The 19,779-nt window shown below is 68.4% G+C and overlaps 2 protein-coding genes across 2 annotated transcripts in view; one reads left to right on the top strand and one right to left on the bottom strand.

The window, feature by feature from the left end:
- Nucleotides 1–4,017: 4,017 nt before the first annotated feature.
- Nucleotides 4,018–14,602, top strand: CYP21A2 (cytochrome P450 family 21 subfamily A member 2). The gene is given in 14 exon segments (XM_075725318.1): nt 4,018–4,072; nt 4,119–4,168; nt 4,170–4,245; nt 4,922–5,011; nt 6,011–6,036; nt 6,038–6,112; nt 6,114–6,164; nt 7,691–7,786; nt 9,053–9,160; nt 10,061–10,147; nt 10,227–10,412; nt 11,195–11,364; nt 13,946–14,049; nt 14,358–14,602. Coding segments are annotated over 14 exon segments (1,419 nt in total).
- Nucleotides 14,603–14,823: 221 nt separating this feature from the next.
- The window catches only part of TENASCIN-X (tenascin-X), a 67,770-nt gene continuing 62,814 nt past the window's right edge, over nt 14,824–19,779 (bottom strand). Inside the window, 6 exon segments of the mRNA XM_075725317.1 lie at nt 14,824–14,904; nt 16,208–16,371; nt 17,394–17,555; nt 17,876–17,972; nt 18,594–18,745; nt 19,086–19,218. Coding sequence (XP_075581432.1) covers nt 14,824–14,904; nt 16,208–16,371; nt 17,394–17,555; nt 17,876–17,972; nt 18,594–18,745; nt 19,086–19,218 — 789 coding nt within the window.

Raw genomic sequence — 19,779 nt, 5'->3', positions numbered from 1 at the left:
GGACCCCCAAACACCCCGGGACCCCCAAACACCCCAGGAGCCCTGACCCCGGGAGCCCCGACCCCGGGACCCCCAAACACCCCGGGACCCCCAAACACCCCGGGAGCCCTGACCCCGGGACCCTGACCCCGGGACCCCCAAACACCGGGAGCCCCGACCCCGGGACCCTGACCCCGGGACCCCCAAACACCGGGAGCCCCGACCCCGGGACCCCGACCCGGGATCCCCAAACACCGGGAGCCCCGACCCCGGGACCCCCAAACACCCCGGGAGCCCTGACCCTGGGGACCCTGACCCCAGGACCCCCAAACAGTGGGAGCCCTGACCCTGGGACCCTGACCCCGGGACCCCCAAACACCGGGAGCCCCAAACACCCCAGGACCCCGACCCCAGGACCCCCAAACACCCCGGGAGCCCTGACCCCAGGACCCCCAAAACCCAGGGCCCCCAAACCCCCCAGGGACCCCCCAGCCCCGGGGACCCCCAGACCCCAGGGACCCCCAAACCCCCAGGGATGCCCAAATCCCCATGCCCCCAAACCTCCCGGGACCCCCAAATCCCCCCAGGGACCCCCAAATCCCCCGGGACCCCAACCCCCCACCCAGGGACCCCCAAATCCTCCCTGGGACCCCAAATCCCCCCGAGGACCCCAACCCCCCCCAGGACTCTCCAAATTCCTGGGACCCCCCAAACTCCCCAGGGACCCCAAATGCCCCCCAAGGACCCCAAATCCCTGCCCCCCCAAATCTCCCAGGACCCCCTAAAATCCCATGGGGCCCCCCAAATTCCCCACAGGGACCCCCCCCAACTCCCCCAGACCCCCTCAAATCCCCCCAGGGACCCCACATCCCAGGGACCCCCCCCAGATCCCCGGGACCCCTCAAAATCCATCCTGGGACCCCCACATCCTCTGGGACCCCCCAACATCCCCTGGGACCCCCTCAAATCCACCCCAGGACCTCCCAAATCTCCCCAACCCCCCCAAATCTCCCCAGGACCCCCAAAATCCATCCCAGGACCCCCATCATCCCCCTGGGACCCCCCCCCCCCCAAATCTCCCCAGACCCCCCCACATCCCCTGGGACCCCCCAAATCCATCCCGGGACCCCCCACATACCCTGGGACCCCCCCCCAACTCCCCTCGGGACCCCCCAAAATCCCCCCCCACCCCCCCAGTGCTGTCACAGCCCCCTGTCCTTGTCCCCCCCTGTGACGTGGGGCCCCTCCCCCCGGCCTTGCCCCCCCCGTGTCCTTGTGCCCCCCGCGCCGGCACGCGCTGTCCCCGTCCCCGGGCTGTCCCCACGTCCCCGTCCCAAGGGTGTCCCCCCCATGTCCCCGGGGTGTCCCCCCCGCCCCCCCCCCCCCCAGGATGTCCCCCCCCGTCCCCGTCCCAAGGGTGGCCGTGTCCCCGTGTCCCCGTCCCCAGGGTGTCCCTCGCCCGGGGGTGGGATGGCCCCGGGGGTCCCCAGGGTGATGTCCCCAGGCCCGGGGGTCTCCCCCTGTGCCCCTCCCATGTGTCCCCAAGTCCTGGGTGTCCCCCCCGTGCCCCCCATGGTGTCCCCCCGGGTGTCCCCAAGCCCTGGGTGTTCCCCTGTCCCCCCCCGGGTGTCCCCAGGCCCTGGGTGCCCCCCGTGTCCCCATGGTGCCCCCCCCGGGTGTCCTGGCTGCCCCCCGTGTCCCCATGGTGCCCCCCCGGGTGTCCCCAGGCCCTGGGTGCCCCCCGTGTCCCCATGGTGCCCCCCCGGGTGTCCCCAGGCCCTGGGTGCCCCCCGTGTCCCCATGGTGCCCCCCCCGGGTGTCCCGGCTGCCCCCCCGTGTCCCCATGGTGCCCCCCCGGGTGTCCCCAGGCCCTGGGTGCCCCCCGTGTCCCCATGGTGCCCCCCCTGGGTGTCCCCAGGTCCTGGGTGCCCCCCGTGTCCCCATGGTGCCCCCCCCGGGTGTCCCGGGTGCCCCCCGTGTCCCCATGGTGCCCCCCCGGTGTCCCCAGGTGCGGGAGATCTGCCTCATCTTCACCCGGGGGGTGGACTATCGGTGGCAGCGCATGGCGCTGGTGGCACTGCAGGAGGTGGGTGCTGGGGTCCCATGGGTGCTGGGGGGCATTGGGGGGGACCCATGGGTGCTGGGGGGATCTCATGGGTGCTGGGGGACATTAGGGAGAGTGGTCCCTTGGGTGCTGGGGGGGGTCCCGTGGGTACTGGGGAGCACTGGGGGGGTTCCCATGAGTGCTGGGGGGTCCCTTGGGTGCTGGGGGGGGTTCCATGGGTACTGGGGAGCATTGGGGGGGGGTTCCCACGGGTGCTGGGGGGATCCCATGGGTGCTGGGGAGCATTGGGGGGGTTCCCACGGGTGCTGGGGGGGGTCCCGCAGGCACTGGGGAGCATTGGGGAGGGTGGTTCCACGGGTGCCGGGGAGCACTGCGGGGGGGTCCCTTGGGTGCTGGGGGGGGTCCCGTGGGTACTGGGGAGCACTGGGGGGGGTTCCATGGGCACTGGGGAGCACTGGGGTGGTCCCTTGGGTGCCAGGGGGTTCCACGGGTGCTGGGGAGCGCCGGGGGGGGTCCCTCGGCCCCGTGGGTGCCAGCGCTGCGCGGGCGCAGGCGGCGGAGGCCTTCGCGGTGCGGCTGCTGGAGGACGCCTACCTGTGCTCGCTGCACGCGCGGCGCGTCACCCCTGTACCCCAAGGACCTGCAGCTGGCGCGGGCGCCTGCGCGGGCTGGAGGGCGGCGCCGCCTGAGCGACCGGGCCCCCGCCGCGCTGGGGACCCCCCACCCCACCCTGACACCCCTGCCCTGCTGGGGACCCCCACCCCACCCTGACACTCCCACCGCGCTGGGGACCCCCACCCCACCCTGAGACCCCTGCCCTGCTGGGGACCCCCACCCCACCCTGACACCCCCGCCGCGCTGGGGACCCCCACCCCACCCTGCTGGGGACCCCCACCCCACCCTGACACCCCCACCCTGCTGGGGACCCCTACCCCACCCTGAGACCCCCGCCCCGCTGGGGACCCCCACCCCACCCTGAGACACCCGGGCCCCCTGCCCCGCTGGGGACCCCCACCCCACCCTGAGACCCCTGCCCTGCTGGGGACCTCTGGGACCCCTCCCATGAAGACCTGTGGACCCCCACCCTCAGATACCCCCAGAACCCCCGCCCTGCTGGGGACCCGCCCACCCCCACCCCACCCCCAGATACCCCCGGGACCCCCGCCCTGCTGGGGACCTCTGGGACCCCTCCCATGAGGACCCCTGGGCCCCCACCCTCAGACACCCCCCCAGGGACCCCTCCCATGGGGGACCCCCAGGACCCCCACCCTGAGACCCCCAGCCTGCTGGGGACCACCTGGACCCCTCCCATGGGGACCCCTGGACCTCCACCCTCAGACACCCCTGTGACCCCCACCCTGCTGGGGACCCCCCCACCCCACCCTGAGACCCCCGCCCTGCTGGGGGACCCCCCACCCCACCCCCAGATAACCCCGGGACCCCCGCCCTACTGGGGACCCCCCCCGGACCCCCACCCTAAGACCCCATGGGACCTCCCACCCTATTGGGGACCCCCACTCTGAGGACCCCCCCATGTGAAACCCCCCACTGGGACCCCCCCCGGGCCCCCCCCCACCCTATTGGGGTCCCCCCCTATGGGGACACCATCCCCATGGGACCCCCCCGGGACCCCCGCGCTATTTGGGACCCCCGCAGGGACCCCCCACCCCAAGACCCCCCCCCATGGGGACACCTCACCCCCATGGGAACCCCCCCGAGACCCCCCCAGGGGCCCCTTTCCTGGGAGCCCCTGGCACCCCCACCCTATGGGGGACCCCAGGACCCCTCCATGGGGGCCCCCCCGTCGCCCCCCAATAAACGCCCGCGGCCCCCCCCGGTGCTGCTGCCGGCGGGGGCGGGGCTTAGCGATCCCCGGTGGCGTGAGGGGGCGGGGCTTTTGGAGGGGCGGGGCTTTTGGAGGGGGCGGGGCCGGGCCCCCCATTTAGGGCCCCGGCGGGGCCGTGCCCCCCGCGATGGCCGCGCTGCTGCTGGCGCTGCTGGCGCTGCTGGCGCTGCTGGCGGCGGGGGCGTGGCCACGGCGGGGGCGGAGCCACGGCGGGGGCGGGGGCGGGGCCGCGGCGGGGGGGTGGGGCCCGCCGGGGGGGGGCGCTGCACCTGCTGCACCCCCAGGGGGGCGCTGCACCTCGCCCGCCTCGCGCGCGGGCACCGGCCGGTTCTGCGCATGCGCCTGGGGGAGCGCGGTGAGTGGGGGGTGGGGCCAAGACCTGCCCCGCCCCTGGGGACCCCTCGAGCCCGCCCCCCCACCTGGGCCCCCCAGATTGCCCCCTCCCCCGTGCCCCAAACCTGCCCTGGGGACCCCCCCCAAACCTGCCCCCTCCCCCCCGCCCCTGGGGACCCCCCAGCCCCCCAAACCTGCCCTGGGGACCCCCCCAAACCTGCCCCCCTCCCCCCGCCCCTGGGGACCCCCCAGCCCCCCAAACCTGCCCCCTCCCCCCGCCCCTGGGGACCCCCCCAGCCCCCCCAAACCCGCCCTGGGGACCCCCCCCCAGCCCCCCCAAACCTGCCCCCTCCCCCCGCCCCTGGGGCCCCCCCCGAGCCCCCAAACCCGCCCTGGGGACCCCCCCAGCCCCCCAAACCTGCCCCCCTCCCCCCGCCCCTGGGGACCCCCCCAGCCCCCCCAAACCCGCCCTGGGGACCCCCCCCAGCCCCCCCAAACCTGCCCCCCTCCCCCCCGCCCCTGGGGACCCCCCGAGCCCCCAAACCCGCCCTGGGGACCCCAAACCCGCCCCCTCCCACCTCGACCCAACCCCCAAATTGCCCCTTGGGGACCCCAACCCTCCCCCCCACACCCTGCCCCCAGCCCTTCCCCTCGGGGACCCCCCGTTTTGGGGTGCCCCCAGCCGCCCCTCCCCCCAGACGTGCTGGTGCTGAGCTCCGTGGGCGCCATCCGGGAGGCGCTGGCGCGGCACTGGGGGGACTGGCTGGGGCGGCCCCCCAGCTACCTGGGTATGGGGGCTGGGGGCCCATGGGGCTGGGCACTGGCGCGGGGGGGCCATGGGGCTGGGCATTGGGGCGGGCGGCTATGGGGGGGGGCCATGGGGCTGGGCATTGGGGGGGGGGGCGGCTATGGGGGGGCCATGGGGCTGGGCATTGGGGGGGGCAGCTATGGGGGGGGCCCTGTGGGGCTGGGGAGGGCCATGGGGCTGGGCATTGGGGGGGGGCGGCTATGGGGGGTCCATGGGGCTGGGCATTGGGGGGGGCGGCTATGGGGGGGGCCATGGGGCTGGGCATTGGGGGGGGGCGGCTATGGGGGGTCCATGGGGCTGGGCATTGGGGGAGGCGGCTATGGGGGGGGCCATGGGGCTGGGCATTGGGGGGGGGCGGCTATGGGGGGGCCCTGTGGGGCTGGGGAGGGCCATGGGGCTGGGCATAGGAGGGGGCGGCTATGGGGGGGGGCCATGGGGCTGGGCATTGGGGGGGGCGGCTATGGGGGGGCCCATGGGGCTGGGCATTGGCGGGGGGCAGCTATGGGGGGTGCCCTGTGGGGCTGGGGGGGGCCCATGGGGCTGGGCATTGGGGCAGGCGGCTATGGGGGGGGTATGGGGCTGGGCATTGGGGGGGGCGGCTATGGGGACTTGGGGGGAAGCTCTGGGGTCGGGGGGGTCCCTATAGGGCTGGGGATTGGGGGGGTTCTATGGGTCCGGGGGGGGCCATGGGGTAGAGGGGTCCCTATAGGGCTGGGGGGGGGTCCCTGCAAATATGGGGGGGGTCCATGGGGCTGGAGGGGGGCTATGGGGTGGGGGGTTAAGGGGGGGGTCCCTATGGGGCTGGGGGGGGGGCTACAGGGCTACGGGGGGGCTATGGGGCGAAGGGAGTGGTTATGGGGTGGGGGGGGGTCCCTATAGAGCCGGGGGCTCTTGGGGGGGCTATGGGGCTGGGTGCGGGGGGCCCAGGGGGTGACGTGGGTGCGGGGGGGCCCGGGCCCCCCTGACTGCCCCCCCGCAGCGGCGCTGGTGTCGCGGGCGGGCCGGGGACCTGGCGCTGGGGGCCCCCACCCCGGGCTGGCGGCGGCAGCGGGGGGCGGCGCGGGGGGCGCTGGCCCGGGCCGGGGGGGCGCCTGCGGCCCCTCCTGCAGCGGCAGGCGCGGGCCCTCTGCGCGGTGAGCAGCCGAAACCGCACCCTGAAACCTGCACCCCGAAACCTCACGCTGAAACCGCACCCCAAAACCCTGCACCCCGAAACTGCACCCCGAACCTGCACTCCCCTGAAACCTGCACCCCAAAACCGCACCACAAAGCTGCACCCCGAAACTCCACCCCAAAACCTGCACCCCGAAACCACACCCTGAAACCGCACACCAAAACCTGCACCCCGAAACTGCTCCCTGAAACTGCACCCCGAAAATGCTCCCCGAAACTGCATCCCGAAACCTGCACCCCGAAACCGCACCCCCTGAAACCCGCACCCCAAAACCTTGCACCCCAAAACCGCACCTGAAACTCCACCCCGAAACTGCACCCCAAAATCTCACCCTGAAACTGCACCCCGGAACCCTGCACCCTGAAACTGCACCCCGAATCTGCACCCCGAAACCTGCACCCCCCCCCGAAACCCGCACCCCGAAACTGCACCCCCGAAACCCTGCACCCCGAAAACCGTACCTGAAACTCCACCCGAAACTGCACCCCAAAATCTCACCCTGAAACTGCACCCCAGAACCGTGCACCCCGAAACCGCACCCTGAAACTGCACCCCAAACCCGCACCCCCCCCCGAAACCTGCACCCTGAAACCGTACCCCAAAACTGCACCCTCCTGAAACCTGCACCCTGATACTGCACCCCGAAACCGCACCCCCCGAAACCCTGCACCCCAAACCTGCACCCCAAAAACCTGGACCCCAAACCTGCACCCGTCATAACTGCACCCCAAAACACCTGCACCCCAAACCCCCTGCATCCCCCCCCGCACCCTGAGCCTTCCCACACCCCAAAACCGCCACCCTGCACCCCCAGCACTCTGCACCCTGAAATCACCCTGCACCCCAAAACCCTGCACCCCAAAATCAGCCTTACAGCCCCCCTACATCCCCCTAGGGCGCCCCAACACCCCCAGTGCCCCCCAAACCCTCTCAGGGTGCCCCAACACCCCCAGTGCCCCCCAAACCCTCTCAGGGCACCCCAATACCTCCCAGGGGCCCCCAAAACCCTCTCAGGGCACCCCAATACCCCCCAGTGCCCCCCAAACCCTCTCAGGGCACCCCAACCCCCCCCCCAGCAGCTGCGGTCACACATCCCCTTAGGGACTCCCAAAATCCCCCTGGGGCACCCCAAAACCCCCTCAGAGAACCCCCCCAAGCCCTCTTAGGGCACCCTGACCCCCCAAAACCCCCTTAGAGACCCCCAAACCCCCCCAGGGCCCCCCAATATCGCCCTGGGACACCCCAATACCCCTTTGGAGCCCCCTCCAAGCACCCTCAGGGCTCCCCATTTCCCCCTAGGACCCCCCAAGCCCCCCTTAAGGGGCCAAAATACACCCCCGGGGACCCCCAAACCCCCTTAGGGCCCCCCAATATACCCCGGGGACCCCCAAACCCCCTTAAGGGACCCCAATACCCCCCTTGGGGGTCCCTCAGTACCCCCCTGGGGACCCCAATACCTCCCCGACCGCCCCCTTGCCCCCCCAGGAGCTGCGTTCCCATGGGGGGGCCCCCCTGGACCCCTTTGAGGTTTTCCCCTTCCACACCTGCAGCACCATCGGCCGCCTCCTCTTCGGGGAGCGGGTAGGGGGGGCCGGGGGGGCCCAGCGGTCTGGGGATGGTTTTTTTGGGGTGGGGGTGGTGGTTGGGGTCCTGGGGGGGGAACCCAGGCAGCCGGGGGGGCCCAGGGGTCTGGGGGGGCACCCAGGGGTCTGAGGCTGTGTCTTTTGGGGTGGGGGGCTGGTTGGGTTCTGGGGGGGCCCAGGGGTCTGGGGGAGCACCCAGGGGTCTGAGGCTGTGTCTTTTGGGGTGGGGGGGCTGGTTGGGTTCTGGGGGGGCCCAGGGGTCTCGGGGAGCACCCAGGGGTCTGAGGCTGTGTCTTTTGGGGTGGGGGGCTGGTTGGGTTCTGGGGGGGCCCAGGGGTCTGGGGGGGCACCCAGCGGTCTGAGGCTGTGTCTTTTGGGGTGGGGGGCTGGTTGGGTTCTGGGGGGGCCCAGGGGTCTGGGGGAGCACCCAGGGGTCTGAGGCTGTGTCTTTTGGGGTGGGGGGCTGGTTGGGTTCTGGGGGGGCCCAGGGGTCTGGGGGGGCACCCAGCGGTCTGAGGCTGTGTCTTTTGGGGTGGGGGGCTGGTTGGGTTCTGGGGGGGCCCAGGGGTCTGGGGGAGCACCCAGGGGTCTGAGGCTGTGTCTTTTGGGGTGGGGGGCTGGTTGGGTTCTGGGGGGGCCCAGGGGTCTGGGGGGGCACCCAGCGGTCTGAGGCTGTGTCTTTTGGGGTGGGGGGCTGGTTGGGTTCTGGGGGGGCCCAGGGGTCTGGGGGAGCACCCAGGGGTCTGAGGCTGTGTCTTTTGGGGTGGGGGGCTGGTTGGGTTCTGGGGGGGCCCAGGGGTCTCGGGGAGCACCCAGGGGTCTGAGGCTGTGTCTTTTGGGGTGGGGGGCTGGTTGGGTTCTGGGGGGGCCCAGGGGTCTGGGGGGGCACCCAGCGGTCTGAGGCTGTGTCTTTTGGGGTGGGGGGCTGGTTGGGTTCTGGGGGGGCCCAGGGGTCTGGGGGAGCACCCAGGGGTCTGAGGCTGTGTCTTTTGGGGTGGGGGGCTGGTTGGGTTCTGGGGGGGCTCAGGGGTCTGGGGGAGCACCCAGGGGTCTGAGGCTGTGTCTTTTGGGGTGGGGGGCTGGTTGGGTTCTGGGGGGGCTCAGGGGTCTGGGGGGGGGCACCCAGGCAGCCGGGGGGGACCCAGGTGCCCAGGGATGCGTCTTTTGGGGTGGGGGGGGCGGTTGGGGTGCTGGGGGCACCGGAGGGGACCCAGGCGGCTGGGGGGGGGGCCCAGAGGGGACCCAGGGGTCCGGGGCCCCCCAGCTGCTCCCCGAGGCGCAGGTCCGGGCCTTCACCCGCTGCGTGGTGGAGCTGCTGGAGGTGTGGGGCAGGGCCAGCGTCCGCGCCCTCGACCTGCTCCCGGTGCTGCGGGTGAGCCCTGCCGGGGGGCCGGGGGCATGTATGGGGCTGGGGCGAGGATGTGGGGCTGGGAGGGGGCAGTTATAGGGCCTATATGGGGCTGGGAAGAGGGTGTTGGGATCCCTATGGGCCTTGGAGGGGTCTGCGTGGGACAGGGAGGAGCTATATGGCCTGGGGAGGGGGCGTTACGGGGGCTGGATGGGCCGGGGCGGTATGTGGGGCTGGGGGAGTTGTGTGGTGCTGAGAGGGGAGGTTATAGGGCCTATATGGGGCTGGGAGGGTGTCTAGGGCTGGGGAGAGGCGTTCTAGACCCGATGTGGGCCTCGGAGCTGTCTATATGGGGCTTGGCAGGGGTCTATAAGGGGCTGGGCGGGGTTTATATGGGGCTGGGGAGAGGATTTCTAGGATGTGTGGGGCCTTGGAGGAGTCTATATGGGGCTGGGGAGGGAGTATGTGACCCTGGGAGGGCACTTGGAGGGTTTATATGGGGCTGTGGGAGTGCTATAGGGTCTGTATGGGACTGGGGAAGTGCTCGTATGGGTGTGGGGAGGATCCATACAGTGTGGGAGGGGCTGGGTGTGGGGGGTCTGTATGGAGGTGGGTGTTCTGTATGGGGCTGGGGGGCTGTGAGGGGCAGTTATGGGGGTTTTATGGGGCTGGGATGCTCTATCTGGGGGGGGGAGGGAAAGGGTCTATACAGTCCTGGGGAGCTATGTGGTCTATATGGGGCTGGGGGAGCCTATAGGACTGCAGGTGGTCTGGGAGGGTGGCCTATAGGGTCCGTATGGCCCAGGGCTGGGGGCAGCTCTAGGGTTTACATGGGGCTGAGGGGAGCTATAGGGCACCTACGGAGAGGGGAAGGTCTGTAGGGCCGGGGCGGGGGGGGGTCCCTATGGGATCCATACGTCCCAGGCCCTGCCCAACCCGGGGCTGCGGGAACTGCTGCGCCTCGTCGAGCGCCGCGACGCCTTCGTGGAGGCCCAGATCCGGCGGCACGAGGTCAGGGGGGGCCGGGGCGTGCGGGGGGGGCCCGGCCTGCGGGGGGTGACATGTGACGGGGTGACACGTGTCCCCGCAGGAGCACCCGCCCCCCCCAGGGGACACCGTTCTGGGGGCGCTGCTGGGAAGGGACCCGGCGGTGCGGGGGGGCCCCCTGAGCCCCCCCCGCCTCCACATGGCCCTGGTCGACCTCTTCATCGGGGGCACCGAGACCACGGCCGCCGCCCTGGCCTGGGCCGTCGCCTTCCTGCTGCACCGCCCCGAGGTGCCACACGCGTGTCGCAGCCGTGTGCCCCACGTGTGGCCCCAGGGGGTCCCGTGCCCCCACCATGTCCTATGTGCCCCCCCGTGGCCCTCTCCCCGTGGCCGTCACCGTCCCCTTGCACCGCCCCGAGGTGCCACATGCGTGTCACAGCCATGTCTGCATCCCCACACGTGTCCCCATGTCCCAACAGGTGTTCCCGGGGTGCGGGGGTCCTATGTCCCCACACGTATCCTACGTGTCCCGTGTCCCCTTCCCTGTGGCCATCACCATCCCCTTGCAGCACCCCGAGGTGCCACACGCGTGTCACAGCTGTGCCTGCATCCCCACACAAGTCCCCACGGGTGGCCCCAGGAAGTCCCACGTCCCCGCCGCGCCCATTGTCTGCGTCCCCCTCCCCATGGCCGCTGCCACCCCCTGCTCCACCCCGAGGTGCCACGTGTGCCACAGCCATGTCCGTGTCCCCACACATGTCCCCAAGTCCCCACATATGTCCCCAGAGGGTCCCGTGTCCCCACCTGTGTCCTATGTGCCCCTCATGTCCCCTCCCTGTGGCCAGCACCATCCCGCTGCACCGCCCTGAGGTGCCACATGCATGTCACATCCGTGTCATGTCCGTGTCCCTGTCCCCATGCAGCTCCTTGGTCCCCTTTACGTCCCCACCATTGGCACCAGCTGGCCCCCAGGGTGGGACCCCCCCCCTCCCCCCAATGTCCCACGACATACGTGTCATCCCGGGAGGCAGTGCCACGTGTGTGACATGTGTGCGCCCCGCGTGTCCCCAGCTGCAGGAGCAGCTGCGGGCGGAGCTGTGGCGGGAGCTGGGGCCCACTGGGACCCCCCACGCCGGGGACACTGCGCGCCTGCCCCTCCTCCACGCCACCATCACCGAGACCCTGCGCCTCCGGCCCCCCGCCCCCCTGGCCCTGCCCCACTGCGCCCGCCGCCACACCAGGTATGGCCGGTAGAAACCAGTACGGCCCAGTATGAACTGGTATTGACAAGCATGTACTGGTGGGAACCAGCATGAACCACTACAGACCAGTTAGGAACCACTGGGCTGAGGCTGCAGCACTGTGCACCAATGCGTACCAGTGTTTTGCATCAGTTTAGACCAGTATGGACCAGTGCCTGCAGCACTGTGCACCAATGCATATCAGTGTTTTGAACCAGTTTAGCTCACTATGGACCAGTTGAGACCAGTTTAGACCAGTTTGGATGAGTATGGACCACTACAGACCACTATGGACCTGTGGGCATTAGGTTGTGGCATCGTGCACCAGTGCATATCAGTGTTTTGGTCCAGTAGAGACCAGTATGAACCAGTATGGCCCAGTATAAGCCAATACACAGCAGTGTAATCCAGCATAAACCAGTATAGACTGGGCTGAACAACTCAGGTGTCAGCTCCCTGTGCATCAGTGGCTTAAACCAGTATAGACCAGTATGGAGGACAGGGCATGGGGTTGCAGTGCTGGGCACCAGTACCTGGCACAGCTTTACAACACCCCAAACCAGTATAAACTGGTCCCAGCAGAGACCAGTATAGCCCAGTCCAGCCGCAGTAAGAAAGGGAACAACCATTACAGCCCAGTACAAACCAGTATTTCCCAGTAGGCCCCAGTAAAGCCCAGCAGGTCCCAGTAGGGCCCCAGGAGACACCCAGTAGATCCCAGCAGACCCCAGTAAGCCCAAGTAGGCCCCAGCAGTTCCCAGGAGACCATGATAGACCCCAGTAGTCCCAGCAGAGCCCAGTATGTCCTAGTAGGCCCAAGCAGGGCCAAGTGGAGCCTCGTAGGTCCCCGTAGAACCCAGTAGGCCCAGCAGAGCCCAGTAGGCCCCAAGAGACCCAAGTAGGGCCCAGGAGATCCCAGCAGAGCCTGTAGGCCCTAGCAAGTCCCAGTATGTCCCAGTAGGCCTCAGTAGGTCCTAGCAGCTCCCAGTAGACCCCAACAGACCCCCAGTACCCCAGCAGAGCCCAGCAGGTCACAGTAGACCCCAGTGGGCCTCACTAGAGCCCAGCAGGCCCCAGTAGACTCCAGCAGAGCCCAGTAGGACCCAGTAGACCTACTGGGCCCCAATAGACCCAAGTAGATCCCAGCATGCTCCAGCACGTCCCAGTATGTCCCAGTAGGACCCAGGAGGCCCCAGCAGGGCCTCAGTAGGCTCCAGTAGGTCCCAGCCAGGCCCCGATAGACCCCAGTAGACCCAAGCAGATCCCAGCATGCCCCAGCACGTCCCAGTATGTCCCAGTAGGACCCAGGAGGCCCCAGTAGGTCCCAGCCAGGCCCCGATAGACCCCAGTAGACCCAAGCAGGGCCTAGTAGGTCCCCAGTAGATCCCAGCAGAACCCAGTTAGACCCCAGCAAGTCTCAGTAAGTCCCAGCAGGCCCAATAGGTCCCAGCAGGCCTGGTAGACTGCAAGAGGTCCCAGTAGGCCCTAGTAGATCCCAGCAGAACCCAGGAGGCCCAGCAGAGCCCGGTAGGCCCCAACAGACCCAAGTAGGGCCCAGCATGCCCCAGCGCGTCCCAGTATGTCCTAGGAGGACCCAGCAGGGCCTCAGTAGGTCCCAGCCAGGCCCTGATAGACCCCAGTAGACCCAAGCAGGGCCTAGTAGGTCCCCAGTAGATCCCAGCAGAACCCAGTAGACCCCAGCAAGTCTCAGTAAGTCCCAGGAGGGCCCCAGTATGTCCCAGCAGGCCTGGTAGACCGCAAGAGGTCCCAGTAGGCCCCAGTAGATCCCAGCAGAACCCAGTAGGCCCCAGCAAGTCTCAGTTGGTCCCAGTAGGCCACAGTAGACCCCACTAGCCCCAGCAGAGCCCAGCAGGTCCCAGTAGGTGCCAGTAAACCCTAGTGGGATGCAGTACACCCCAGTAAATCCCAATAGACCCCAGCAGAGCCCAGTAGGCCCCAGTGGCTCCCAGCAGACCCCAGCAGGCTGCAGTGGCTCCCAGCATGCCCCAGCAGGTCCCAGTATGTTCCAGTAGGCCCCAGTAGGTGCCAGCAGCTCCCAGTAGACCCCAATAGATTCCAGTAGGCCCCAGTAGGCTCAGCAGGTCGCAGTAGACCCCAGTGGGCCCCACTAGATCCCAGTAGACCCCAGCAGAGCCCAGGAAGTCCCAATGGGCCCCAGTACACTCCAATAGGCCCTAATAGACCTCAGTAGGCTCAAGGAGGTCCCAGTAGATCCCAGTAGCCCCTAATACATCCCAGTAGCCCCCAATAGGTCCCAGTGGGCCACAGTAGACCCCAGCAGGTCCCAGTAGGCCCCAGCAGGTCTCAGTAGACCCCAGCAGGTCCCAGTAGGCCCCAGCAGGTCTCAGTAAACCCCAGGAGGCCCCAGGAGGCCCCAGGAGGCCTCAGTAGGCCCCAGTACATCCCAGTAGACCCCGGTAGATCCCTGTAGACCCCAGGGAGCCCCAGTAGGTCCCAGCCAAGCCCAGGAGGTCCCAGCAGGCCCCAGTAGACTCCAGTACATCCCAGCAGAGCCGCAGCACAGTCCAGTACATCCCAGCATCCTCCTGTCCCCTCCCAGTATCGGGGGCATCCCGGTGCCGGCTGGCTCCATCCTGGTCCCCAACCTCCTGGCTGCCCACCAGGACCCCGACACCTGGCACCACCCCGAGGCCTTCCTGCCCGGTATGCTGGACGTGGGGGTCTCCTCCTGGACACCGGGGTCCCGTCCCCGGACACCTGGGTCCCCTGAACCCCTTGGGCTGGGTCCCCTCCTGAACGCCTGGGTCCCCTGAACCCTTTGGGCTGGGTCCCCTCCTGAACGCCTGGGTCCCCTGAACCCTTTGGGCTGGGTCCCCTCCTGAACGCCTGGGTCCCCTGAACCCTTTGGGCTGGGTCCCCTCCCGAGCGCCTGGGTCCCCTGAACCCCTTGGGCTGGGTGGGCTCCTCCAGAACACCTGGGTCCCCTGACCCGCCCTCTTCCCCCCCCCCAGAACGATTCCTGGTGCCGGGGGCTCCCTGGCGGGCACTGGTACCCTTTGGCTGCGGGGCCCGATCCTGCCTGGGGGAGGGGCTGGCACGGGCCGAGCTCTTCGTCTTCCTGGGCCAGATCCTGCAGGAATTCCGCCTGGAACCCCCCGCCCCGGGGGTCCTGCCCTGCCTGGAGGTGTCGGCAGGCACCGTCCTGCACTGCCCACCCTTCCGCGTCCGCATGGTGCCCTGCCAGCCCCCTGCCTGACCCCGTGCAGCCGCCTGGGACCAGCCCGGAATGCCTGGGGCCGCTGCCTGCACCCCTGCCTGGGGCCACCTGGACGCCTGGGTCCCCCCCAGATGCCTGGGTTCACTGGGGGAGGGGGTTACAGGCAGATTTATTACCCACCCCCCCCAAATCAAAGCTTCGCCTCTGCCCCCCCGCATGCCCCGGCCTCCTTCCTGGGTCCCCCCAATGCCTGGGTCCCCTCAGTCGCGCTGCGGCCGCAGCTTCATCTCAGTGAAGGGGATGGAGAACTCGAAGCCCTTCCAAGGAAACCAGTTGATGCCCTGGGGAGATCCGGGGGGGGGTCCATCAGGCCCTATAGGCACCCTATATGCACCCTACAGAACCCTACAGATTCCCCAGAGACCCCCTCCCCCTGCCCCAGGCCCCACAGCTCCTATAGGACCCCATGCCCCAACAGAGGGGATCTGGGGCTAGCCTCTATAGGGTCTCGGGCCCTACGGAGTTTATAGGGTGCATGGTTGTGTGGGCCCCACAGTCCCCAGTCACCCATAGGTACCCGCTGCTGCGGGCAGTGCCACAGGCATCCTGTGTTCCATAGTGCCCATATAGGTCCCCCCATAGGACATCCTCCCCCATAGCCCCTATAGAACTTCCTATAGTCACTATAGCCCCATTATAGGCCCCCTTGTGACCTCCATAGGAGCCCCCATTTCCCCTATAGAACCCCATATAGCCCTTATATACCACCACCCCCCCCCATGCCCCTATAGGTCCCCTGTGGCCCCTGTAAACATCTGTGGGCCCCTATAAACCTGCCTATGACCCACTGAGACCCCTGGATGGCTCATGTAGCCCCTAAGGCCTGTCTGTGGCCCCTTGTAGACCCCCATATAGCCTCTATAGGCACCTGTATGCCCCTACAGGCCTCCCTATGGCCCATATAGCTCCCCTGTAGTCCCTATAGATCCCTCCCCGCCCAGCTGCTTTAGGCCCCTGCTAACCGTTATAGTCCCTTCTTCTGTCCCTATGGTTCCCTATAGGTCTCCCCAATGGCCCTATAGGTCCCCTATGGCACCTATAGACTCCATTATAGTCCCCTATAGTCCCCATTTACCACACTCTGCCCCCACTGGCCCCCTCCAGTCACCCCCTATGGCTTCCCTGGCCCTTATAGTCTCCATATAGGCCCCGTTATGGCCCCTATACCTCCTCCCACCACCACCATGGCCCCTACAGCCCCCATTAACCACACTCTGGCCCCATCAGCCCCCTCCGCTTGCCCCCTATGGTCCCCCTATAGGTCCCCCCAGCTTCTATAGGCCCCCTATGGCTCCTTTATGGCACCTATAGACTCCATTATAGTCCCCTATAGTCTCCATTAACTGCACTCTGGCCCCATTCGCCCCCTCCAGTCACCCCCTATGGTCCCCTATAGTTCGCCCCTAGCCCCTATTGGCTCCCTATGGCCCTTATAGACCCCATTACAGCTCCTATAGACTCCCTTGTGGTCCCTATAGACTCCATTATCCCGCCCTATAGCCCCCATTAACCGCACTCTGGCTCCATTGGCCCCCTCTACTTGCTCCCTATGCCCCCCATAGTTCCCTGGCCCCTATAGCGTGCCTGGTGGTGGTGGGGGGTCCCGTAGCGCCCATTGAGGTTGGCGTAGTGGCAGTTGTGGTACCACCAGGCTCCGGTGTAGGAGACGGCGCAGGGCCGGGGGCGGCCCCGGGGGTCCCGGTCCCGCGTGGAGAAGGGGCTGCCGGCGTGGTAGGAGAGCGCGTCCCCTGCGGGACCCCCTTGTCAGACCCCCAGGGATCCCGGGGCCCCCCCAGGGACCCCCCCTCAGACCTACAGGGACCCCCATAGTCCAGAGACCCCCAGACCCCCTATGGACCCCCTCCAGGGACCTCCCCAATTCCCCCCAAGAGCACCCCAGTGACACCCCAGGAAACCCCCCGAGGTCCCCCCAGTCAGGGGACCCTGTTGGGCCCCATCAGACCCCGCAAAGATTCCCCCCAGGGACCTCCCCAGGATTGCCCAGGGCCAAAGAACCCCCAGGGACCCCCCCAGCAGACCCCATCAGACCCCCCCAGGGACTGCTTTATGATCCAGAGACCCCCCCAGACCACCCCAGGAATCTCACCATGAACCCCCAGGGCCAAGAGACCCCCCTCAAGACCCCCCCAGGAGCCCCCATATGGTCTGGAGAACCCCAAGACCTCCCCAAGAAGGCACCAGGGACACCCCCCCCCCCCCCCCCAAGGCTGGAGACCCCCACAGCATCCCCCCATGGGCCAAGAGACCCCCTCAGAACCCCCCTGGAGCCCCTCCAAGACCCCATTCATAGGCCAAGGGACCCCCTCAAGAGCCCCTCAGGACCCACCAAGTGCTGCCCCCAGAATCCTCCAAGACCCCTCAGGACCCTCCAAGACCCCTCCAGGAGCCCTGCAAGACTGCTCAGGATGCCTACACCCCCTCGGGACCCTCCAGGATCCCCCAAGACCCCTTAGAACCCCCCAAGACCCCCTCCATGACCCCCCTAAGACTCCCCCAAGACTCCCTTGGGACCTCTCCAAGGCCCCCCCCATCCACCCCCATGGGCCATGAGACCCCCCAATATTCCCCCCTAGGGCCCCCTTCATGGGCCAAGGGACCCCCAAGACCCCCCCCCAGGATGCTCCAAGACACCTCAAGAACCCCCAAACCCCCCCAGGGACCACATTCATGGGCCAAGGGACCCCCCGAGACTGCCTCAGGACCCCCAAGACCCCTCCAAACACCCCCCCCAATAACCTCCTCCCCATACCAGCGGTGCCGCTGTAGGCACCAAGGTGGAGGCGGTAATGCTCCTCGGGGCCGGCAACGGCGAAGTCACGGTAGCGGGCGAAGGCGGCGTCCCACGGGGTGCGGAGATCCACCCGCAGCTCCGTGGGGGTCCCCACCGTCAGCGCGTGCAGTGCCTCGTTCCCTGCGCCCCCAAGTCTGCGTCCGGCCACCGCCGCTGCCCGGACGCCTGGGTCCCCCCTGGATGCCTGGGTCCCCCCAGTCACCCACCCAGATGCCTGGGTCCCCGTGGATACCTGGGTCGCCTATCCCAGATGCCAGGGTCCCCCCAAGTCCCCCTGGATGCCTGGGTCCCCTCCTGGACATCTGGGTCCCCTATCCCAGACACCTGGGTCCCCCAAGTCCCCCCAGATGCCAGAGTCCCCTATCCCAAACTCCTGGGTCCCCCCAAACTCCTGGGTCTTCCTGAACTCCTGGGTCCCCCCCGGACGCCTGGGTGCTCACCCAGCCAGAACTCCCCGGTGATGTTGCCGAAGCCATGGGCGTAGGCGTCCCACCCCCGCCAGAAATCGGTGCCCCCGTCCTGACGGCGCTGGAACACCTGGGGGGGGGGGTCAAGGGGGGCCCCAACACCCTCCAGCCCCCGCTGACCCCATAGAGACCCCCAGGACCCCCCATTTCCCCCCATAAAAGCCCCCAATACCCCCCCATACACCCCCCCAAGCAGGGTCCCCTCCCAGTGCCTCCCAGTTTCCCCCAGCGACCCCCCCACCCCCTATTGCCCCCCCCCAAAACTCCCAATGCCCTCCAAGACCCCTGTTTCCCCCCATAGAACCTCTATATCCCCCCCAATATTCCTCCCAGTGCCCCCCAGCCCCCACAATGCCCCCCATGATCCCCTATTGCCCCCCAGGACTCCCATTTCCCCCAATAAGACTCCCTATATCCCCCTAAAAACCCCCTATAGAAGCCCCAGTGCCCCCCAGGATCCCCCACTGACCCCCACCAAGACCCCCTGATGACTCCCAGCCCCCCCATTGCCCCCCATTTCCCCCCATAAAAGCCCCCAATACCCCCCCATACAACCCCCCAGCCCCTCCCAGTGCCTCCCACTCCTCCTGTTGCCCTCAAGACCCCCTACATCCCCAAGACCCCCACTTCCCCCCATAACCCCCCATAGAAACCCCCCCAGCCCCTCCCTGTGTCCCCCCAGCTGCCCCACCAGCCAGCCGCCACCATCAGTCTCCATGTCGCAGAAGACACGCAGGGGTCTCCCGGGGTCTCCCCCGAGAAAGACGAGGGTCTCGCGCGAAGGCCCTGGCCCGTTCAGCTGCTCCTCGGCGCAGTCCCGGGGGTGCGGGTAGGGGAGGGGAGCTGGGGAGGGGGACGGGGATACAGGGGGTGTGGGGACCCCGGTGTCCAGGGACCTCTAAGGCACCCTAGAGAATTCTGGGGACCCCAGTGTCTGGGGGACCCAGGGATCCGGATGCCCCCCACCAAGAACCCAGGTGCCTGGGTGCCCCCCACCCAAGGACTCAGCACCACCCCCCATGGGCCCAGGTGTCTGGGTGCCCCCCCGCCCAAGGACTCAGCCCGCCCCACCCATGGACCCAGGCATCCAGGTGCCCCCCACCCAAGGACCCAGGCGCCTGGGTTCCCCCCACCCAAGGATTCAGTACCACCCCCCACCCATGGACCCAGGCATCCAGCTCACGGGTGTCAAAGGTGGCTTCCAGGAGGGTGAGAGGGGTGTCCCCCCCCCGGCCCCGCAACTGCACCCCATAGCGTCCTGCTGGCTCCAGGCCCCACAGCTGATGGGACGTTGCCTCGGGGGGCAGCCACAGTGTCTGGCAGGGCACAGGGTGTTACTGGGGTCCCCCAAGGCATTATTGGGGTCCCCCAAGGGGTTATCGGGGTCCTGGGGGAGTATTAGGGTGCCCTAAGGGAGTATTAGGGGTCCTACAAGGGATACTGGGGTCCCCAAAGTGTTATTGGGGTCCTACAAGGAATATTGGGGTCCTGGGGTTGGTATGGGGGTCCCACAAGGAATATTGGGGTCCCTAGGGGGGATTGGGGTCCCCAAGGAGTTATTCAGGCCCCACAGGGAACACTGGGGTCCCCCAAGGGGTTATTGGGGTCCTCCAGGGTGTTACTGAGGTCTCCCAGGGGCTTATTTAGGTCTTGGAAGGGGCACTGGGGTGCCTTAAGGGAGCGTTGGGGGTCCCACAAGGCATATTTGGGTGCATCTGGGGGGTATTGGGGTCTCTGAGTGGTTAATGGGGTCCTACAAGGAATATTGGGGTCCCCAATATTGGGATCCAGGGGAGGATCAGGGTCTCCAAGGGATTACTGGGGCCTGGGGGGGGGGTATTGGCGTCCCACAAGGAATACTGCGGTCCCCAGGGGGG

The sequence above is a fragment of the Pelecanus crispus genome, chromosome 29 (assembly GCF_030463565.1).
Source record: "Pelecanus crispus isolate bPelCri1 chromosome 29, bPelCri1.pri, whole genome shotgun sequence".
In the NCBI taxonomy this organism is placed as follows: domain Eukaryota; kingdom Metazoa; phylum Chordata; class Aves; order Pelecaniformes; family Pelecanidae; genus Pelecanus; species Pelecanus crispus.
Note: the sequence above shows the minus strand (reverse complement) of the source record. Positions and strands in the feature narration are given on the sequence as shown.